This window comes from Plectropomus leopardus, unplaced genomic scaffold (genome assembly GCF_008729295.1).
Source record: "Plectropomus leopardus isolate mb unplaced genomic scaffold, YSFRI_Pleo_2.0 unplaced_scaffold680, whole genome shotgun sequence".
NCBI classification, from domain to species: Eukaryota; Metazoa; Chordata; class Actinopteri; order Perciformes; family Serranidae; genus Plectropomus; species Plectropomus leopardus.
This window is the reverse complement of record NW_024674833.1, coordinates 1-7,624: the sequence shown is the minus strand read 5'-3', so window position 1 is coordinate 7,624 and position 7,624 is coordinate 1. Positions and strand designations below refer to the sequence as shown.

General features: G+C 44.5%; 2 protein-coding genes across 2 annotated transcripts; one reads left to right on the top strand and one right to left on the bottom strand.

The window, feature by feature from the left end:
* The first annotated feature begins 309 nt into the window (after positions 1-309).
* LOC121939951 (bifunctional peptidase and (3S)-lysyl hydroxylase Jmjd7-like) lies at positions 310-3,219 on the top strand. Its single transcript, XM_042482855.1, has 4 exons — positions 310-484; positions 2,269-2,422; positions 2,500-2,638; positions 2,989-3,219. Exons 1-4 carry the CDS (start codon positions 436-438, stop codon positions 3,217-3,219), a joined length of 573 nt encoding a protein of 190 aa, XP_042338789.1. The 5' UTR covers positions 310-435.
* A 192-nt stretch (positions 3,220-3,411) lies between these two features.
* Positions 3,412-7,487, bottom strand: LOC121939952. Its single transcript, XM_042482856.1, has 6 exons — positions 7,291-7,487; positions 6,350-6,605; positions 5,558-5,836; positions 4,962-5,213; positions 4,678-4,809; positions 3,412-4,110 (listed from the first exon to the last, which is right to left on the bottom strand). The coding sequence occupies exons 1-6, from the start codon at positions 7,423-7,425 to the stop codon at positions 3,755-3,757; spliced, it is 1,410 nt and encodes a 469-aa protein (XP_042338790.1). The 5' UTR covers positions 7,426-7,487; the 3' UTR covers positions 3,412-3,754.
* Positions 7,488-7,624: the final 137 nt, after the last annotated feature.

Sequence of the window (7,624 nt, the reverse complement as noted above, 5' to 3'; positions counted from 1 at the left end):
CCTAATCTTCGCTATTTTATGTTATTGTCAGAATTCTTTATAATTATTTATATTTGTTAGTATTATTACTTTTAAAGATTATTGTCAGTATTATTAGTTTTTACTTTCGTCAGTATATTTTTTTATTTTATTTCCAGTATTATTTCTTATTATTATTGTCGAAGTAATTACTATAATTGTCATAATTATATCTCTCCTGAAGGTGCAGTTCAGCCTCCCTCCTGCAGGGGGAAACCTGCTCAACTCAATCACCACAGAGAGGAGCTCTGCGCATGCGCGACGGGGATAAACAAAGCGGCACGGCACCGAGATGATCGTAGAGCGTGAGCACGGCAGGAATGATCGGTTATCAATGACCAGTTAATCGATATCTGATCCGATTTCTGATGTTTTCTAGGTGACCTTTCCGGTTGTTTGTGAGAACTACAAAACAAAATGGAGTCCGTGAAAAAACGACTGGCTGAGTTTTCTCTGGAGGCTCACGGTGAGAGTACACAGAGTACTACAACTACTACTACAATACTATTGATACTGTTCTATTGTTATATACTGATACTGTAGTACTACTACTGATACTACGGCTGATACTGTAGTACTGACTGACTGAGTTTTCTCTGGAGGCTCACAGAGAGTACACAGTACTACTACTACTCCTACTGTAGTACTACTGATACTACTACTGCAATACTGTATTACTACCGATACTACTACTGTACTACTGCTGATACTGTAGTACTGTCCTGCTACTACTGCTGTAATATACTGATACTATAGTACTGGTTGAGTTTTCTCTGGAGGCTCACAGTGAGAGTACACACAGTACTACTGACACTGCAGTACTGTTGATATTACTGCTGAAATACTGCTTTTCTTTCTTTATAAATCACCAAACTATAGTATATATATCACACAATGCAACTATCACTCAAAACAACTCTCACACAAATACAACTCTCACACAAATACAACTCTCACACAAAACTATCACGCAAAACTATCACACAATGCAACTATCACACAAAACAACTATCACACAATGCAACTATCACACAAAACAACTATCACACAAAACAACTATCACACAAAACAACTATCACACAATGCAACTATCACACAAAACAACTATCACACAAAACAACTATCACACAATGCAACTATCACACAAAACAACTATCACACAGTACAACTATCACACAGTACAACTATCACACAGTACAACTATCACACAGTACAACTATCACACAAAACAACTATCACACAAATACAACTCTCACACAAAACTATCACGCAAAACTATCACACAATGCAACTATCACACAAAACAACTATCACACAGTACAACTATCACACAGTACAACTATCACACAGTACAACTATCACACAAAACAACTATCACACAGTACAACTATCACACAGTACAACTATCACACAAAACAACTATCACACAGTACAACTATCACACAGTACAACTATCACACAAAACAACTATCACACAGTACAACTATCACACAGTACAACTATCACACAAAACAACTATCACACAATGCAACTATCACACAAAACAACTATCACACAGTACAACTATCACACAAAACAACTATCACACAGTACAACTATCGCACAAAACAACTATCACACAGTACAACTATCACACAAAACAACTATCACACAGTACAACTATCACACAGTACAACTATCACACAGTACAACTATCACACAAAACTATCACGCAAAACTATCACACAGTACAACTATCACACAGCGCAGAGAGCGAGCACAGTCTCCAGTTCAATGCCGGAGCAGCAGTCACACTGATCAATAGTTTCATTTTCTGGACCTTTTAGATGTGATCAGCTTTAAGTCCTTCTGTAAGTTATTCCATGTGGAGCGGCGGCAAATTTAAAAGCTTTTCTGTTCATAAACCAGAGGAACCAGCCCAAGCAGACCAAGCGTATATATAAATATATACGTGTGTGTATATATATGTATATATATACACACACACACACGTATATATAAATATATACGTGTGTGTGTATATATATATATATACACACACACACACGTATATATAAATATCTAAGTGTGGGTGGGTATATATATATATATATATATATATATATAGCTGGAGTATTAAATGTCTGACAGTCCTTGAACACATCGTGTGTTTGTGAGACAGATTTCCAGGACTCTTCCAGGTGTTTCAGTGATCAGAGCGATCGTGTATTGATGTTTCAGTGATCAGAGTGATCGTATATTGATTATCAGACCTGTACCTGGGCGCCGCGGTGTCGTACCTGGACGAGCCTCCTGAGCCGCTGCTCTTCTACAGGGACTGGATCGCTCCAAACAAGCCCTGCATCATCCGAAACGCCTTCAGCCATTGGCCCGCCCTGTCCAGGTGGACGCCGCAGTACCTGAGGTGAGGAAGCCCTGCTCACACCTGCCCAGCTCTTCTTCTGTGGTTTTTGTCCTGTGACCTCAGCTTCCTGTTTGCAGGGAGAAGGTGGGGTCAAAGGTCATCAGCGTGGCGGTGACTCCAAACGGCTACGCTGATGCCGTTAACAGCGACCGCTTTGTGATGCCGGAGGAGAGACAGATGAACTTCTCTTCCGTACTCGATGTCATCGAGGGAAAGGTGAGACACCGCCGCTGTAGGAACAAGTACAAATACACCGACAGTGTACAGCACACAGTACTCTGTAGTATCTTCATGACCCAGATACTCTGACTGTCAACATTTATTTATTTTTTTCTTCCTTTTTTTTAAAAAAAGAAAACTATTTGGCATTTTATTTTTCTTTAAAAAGAAGTGTGATTTTTTTCTTTACATGTAAATTGCTATGTACAAATTCCATGACTTTTCCAGGTTTTCCATGACCGTACGAACCCTGTAAATAGCACCAGAGGGAGGAGGAAACATGCAGCTTTGGTTTTTGGGTGAACTGTCCCTTTAAGTGAAGGATCTCAACCCTGAGTGTGTTTCAGGTGCAGCAGAGCGGCGTGCTCTACGTTCAGAAACAGTGTTCAAACCTGCTGGAGGAGCTGCCCGAGCTCACGGACGACGTGGAGCCGCACGTGTCCTGGATGAGCGCTGCGCTCGGTGAGTTCACACTACTGAGCATGCTCAGTGCACAGCGCCGTCTGCACACACTAAAAAAGGCTTTTTACTGCCGTGAAACACACGGAGGAGAAAGCTCCCAACAGACAGCTTCCTAGCTGCCTACAGACAGCTGTCTGTCGGCAGCTGGAAAAACATGGAAAAACATGGAAAAACTCTTCTTTTTGCATTTCATAGACTAACAATTATTGATTAATCATGAAATAAGTGCTACTTACAGGAAATATGAAGATGGTGTTATACTCACATGACCAACAGTTTAGCCTAAAAACAAACAAAAAACTCTAAAATTTACTCAAAACTTTTTTATTTGTTCTGCAATTCAGAACGTTAGAAAACAGGAAGTCCCACAAAAATATCTTTAAAGTTGTCAAAATAAAATGATAATTTGAAATATTTACAAAAACACAGGTGATAAATCTTCCTCAGTCGTCTCTTCAGCTGCAGGTCAGAAAAACTAAACAATCAACGAGTTTCATGTGTTTATGATGAATTAAGTTTCTACTTATTTACAGAAACAGAAACAGCATGAAATCACGGCTTCATTATGGAGTTCATGTTAAATATTTTATCACAGTTACTCCACCTATGGACATACTGTACTGATGACATCACAGTGTCATGTGACTGACCTCAGAGGATGTGGTCTCTGCGGCGGTCGAGCTCCTCGCTCAGACTCCTCAGGCTCCTCCCCATCCTGCGGGGGCTCCTCACCCTGCATTCGTACCTGAATGTGTCGAAGCCGTCGTGTTTCCGTCCCGCTCTGAAGCCGAACAGCTCGTCCTTCTTAAACTCATCCACGAAGCGGGATACGTCGTCAGTCCTCCTGCAGGACGGGGCCGTGAGGCGGGACAGGTGGGCGGACAGGTTCTGCGGGTTTCCTCCGGTGAAGAAGAGTCTGTCCAGGTCTCTGGCCCGAGCGCCGGCCAGCTGAGCGCTCTGCTCCACCTGCTGCCGCGTGAAGTTGCCTTTCCCGAACTCGATCACACCTGACGGGACAGGAAGTTAACATGAGCGCTGTGTCACAACAGACATCATGTGATCAGCTTCACGTGTTACACGCTCAGACGGGAGCTGAACATAAACGGTGACGCTTCGCTTCACAAAGTGAGACGACATCCTGCCGTTAAATCTGTTAAATCAACAGCTCGGTTTCCACAAACGTCGCTCTGCGTCCACAGCTGGACATCAGCGTCTCTGTCCACCTGCTTTTGTGGCTGCTGGACGCTAAACTCTACCGTCGGTGAAGCAGATCCAGCAGCCACTCTCCTGTGTTAGCGGCTGTTTTCTCCGAGCGTGATCGCATCTGTGAGCCTCAGTTTACTGCTGATTCAGCAGCAGAGAGGGACACGCCCCTCTGAAGACGACGGCGAGGAAGCAGCATGAAGCTTCTCAGAGACGCGACAAAAAAAAATGTAAAAAAAGATCAGAACCACCGGAGTCTGGACCAGGTGCCAAACATTCATCAATAATAACAATGATGTTAAAAATAAGAACTAAATTAGTAAAAACAACAAACAGAAGAATAATACTGACGACAGTAAAAGTGAGCTGACCTTTGAACTCGCTGATCATGAGCTCGGTGAGCAGGTCCACGCTGACGTTCCCTCCACTTGTTCCCTGAAGGTTCAACACTCGGTTCCACTTCATGTCGTGTCTGACGCGCTCCGGGTAGAAGCCCTCCATCCCTGTCCACACACGGTAACCGTGACAACGGCCACGACAGCGTGACTCTGCAGTCGCTCAGATTCTCGTTTTTTTTAACACAGTAAACCCACCGTTTGTGTTTTTTTACTGGAGAACACGTCAGTAAACAGTGAAAAGCACCTGTGACTCGTACCTGTGACGACCTGGTGCGCGCTGTTGAAGAGCTGCAGGTGCTGTCGGGTCCACAGCAGGACCAGGTCCATCTTCCAGAAGTCCACCATGGCGTCTCCGTCCCCCTCCTGGATGGCGTCCCGGCGGGTCATGTGGTACAGCCCCTCCCACACCACCGCCCTGGTGTAGTTCAGCAGGAAGTCCTCGCCGTCAGACGCCGCGGGGCGGGACTCGGAGTGGGACTCGGAGCAGGACTCGGAGCAGAACCACGGAGCTGGAACACAAACATGTTAACCGACACGTTCAGGTGGCGTCCTTCTCCCAGTATTTAGAGAGAAAAAAAAAATGTGATTTTTCTTTATTTTTGAAGAAAACATTTTGGCGATTTGTTCTATTTGGGGACAAAAATGACCCGATTACCCGCCAGAGACTTTTATTTAATTATTTGATGTTTTAAATTCTCGCCGATCCTCCACGTCATCTGTTATTATGCAAGTATATAAAACAAGTTTCAACAACTTTCCAAAAATTTTCAGGCCTGGAAATCTGTAAATCCCATGACTTTTCCAGGTTTTCCATGCCTGTGTGAACTGTGAATCACGTGTGAATGAGTCTCACTCTGCTGGGCTCTGGTCTGCTCGGCCGCCGTCAGACAGTCTCGGTGGTACCACTCATGTCTCCTGCACTTGTCTGTCAGTCCACACTGGACCATCTGTCCCCCCCTCTGCTCCTTACAGTGACAGAAGACGTACGTCCCGTCTGAGCTGCAGTCCGGACTGCAGAACCAGTCCTCCTCATAGGGGTCTAACAGGGTCTGAGCCTGAGCACAGCCCTCATGGAACCAGATCCCCGGACACAGGTTACTGCAGCAGCGCACCAGACGCTCCCCCGGTCTCTCTGTGGACACAGAGACACAGGGACAGAGAGACACAGGTTACTGCAGCAGCGCACCAGACGCTCCCCCGGTCTCTCTGTGGACACAGAGACACAGGGACAAGAGAACACGGGGACGCAGAGACACGCTGTCAGACACACAGGCCTACGTTTAACCCTGTTTGTGTGTCTCTGACAGCGAGGTCCACAGACGCTGCAATAACAGTCTGTAAATACAGTGTTCATACACATTATTAGCATAAGCAACTTTCCAGGTCCTTTCCAGGACTTTAAAGCAAATGTTAAAGAGCAAACCTCTGAAACGACCATCAGGACTCCTAAAATCATAGAAACTTCCTAAAATCCTAAATCAATCCTCAGATCCTGAAAACATGTCACTTGTTTCGTGGCATGATCACAGCTGGAAATGCTGCAGAAAACGTGCTAAAAAAACCCCGGTTTTGTTATTTTAGCGGCCTAAGTGTGCGTGCACGTACAGTCACGAGCACGCGCCCCGTCCCCCTGCTGAGCCGGTACCTTCTCTGCAGTAACAGAAGGGGGATGTCGTCGTCTTCTTGTCTCCGTCGCAGTGACCTGCGGCAGCTGCAGCAGCAGTGTTGATGTCCTCCTGAGCCGGAGGCATCCACACCAGATCCACCAGTCTGTGAGCCAGTTCACCCAACCAGTCCATCTGAGCCGAGACCTGGGAGGGGTAGTCCGAGGGTCTCTGCTTCACCGAGTCCAGACCGCACGCCGTCACAGCAAACAGGGTCACGTACGCCGTCGTTACAAACTGTAACATACACATGTAGAATATTACGGTGAGTGACATAAACCAGTAAGAGTCGCAGCGAGACCAGCGCCCCCCGCAGGCTTCATGACCCTCAGCACCTTTATTAAACGGGCTTTATCGAGAATCTGGACCAGATCACAGCCACAAACTGAACATCCTCATCCTGTGTCCACACGGTTTTCACAATAACTTTAACTTAGGGACTGTTTGTTATTTATGGGGGGGGGGGCAAAAAGGGGGAGGCACGTCGAACCATTTTTAAGCCCTGTGGAGGGACTGATGCCTTTATTTTGTCTTTAGAGGGACAGAAAACTTAAAATGGCTTTAAATGGCAGTGCCTATTTTTCAAAGACTGTAAAACATATAAAAAGCCTATAAACCTATAAAAAAAATTCTACAAAATGTTGTTTTCTTTTAAAATCACCAAAATGACTCAATTTATCATCCAGAAATTGTAAAAATAGAGACTATCATTGAATTTCACATTTCAAACACTCCTTGAACTCATCATGAGTTATTGCACAGGTTTATAAAACAAAATTCCAGGACTGTTCCAAAACTTTTAGGGTAGATTAATTTTGAAAAGCCTTTTCCAGGCCTGGAAATTGCCATTTGCAAATTCCATTAATTTTCCAGGTTTTTCATGAGTTTCCAAACGCGAATCATCAGTCCCTGAAGGTCTCACCGTGATGAAGTCCCAGACGTTTAGGAAAAAGTCTTTGGCCGAGTTGTTGAAGGTCTTGAAGTGAAACAGTGAGACGATGTGATGAAGAGTTCCTCGAGCATTTTCACTCTTCTCACTGAGGAGCATCTTTATCATTTCCTGAAAAAGTAATCAAGCAACACAGATCACATTAAACACACCTGTCTTTAACCCTTTAGTGACTGTTTGTCTCATTTTAGTCTCTTTTCTTCTTCCTGTTGTGATAACTGTGTGTGTGTTGATGCATGTGTCCTAAATGTAGTCCAGATTGTGTATTTGAGTGTAATCAGTGAATTTGCAGCTCAGCTCCTACAAT

Bases quoted from the DNA above. Each gene is read 5' to 3' on its own strand.
- LOC121939951 (XM_042482855.1), top strand. From the start codon at position 436: ATGGAGTCCGTGAAAAAACGACTGGCTGAGTTTTCTCTGGAGGCTCAC. The intron at 485-2,268 runs GTGAGAGTACAC...ATTGATTATCAG, and splicing joins GTTTTCTCTGGAGGCTCACG to ACCTGTACCTGGGCGCCGCG. The intron at 2,423-2,499 runs GTGAGGAAGCCC...TCCTGTTTGCAG, and splicing joins TGGACGCCGCAGTACCTGAG to GGAGAAGGTGGGGTCAAAGG.
- LOC121939952 (XM_042482856.1), bottom strand. From the start codon at position 7,425: ATGATAAAGATGCTCCTCAGTGAGAAGAGTGAAAATGCTCGAGGAACT. The intron at 5,214-5,557 runs GTGAGACTCATT...TTTGTGTTCCAG, and splicing joins GCAGACCAGAGCCCAGCAGA to CTCCGTGGTTCTGCTCCGAG. The intron at 4,111-4,677 runs GTCAGCTCACTT...CTGTCCCGTCAG, and splicing joins CATGATCAGCGAGTTCAAAG to GTGTGATCGAGTTCGGGAAA.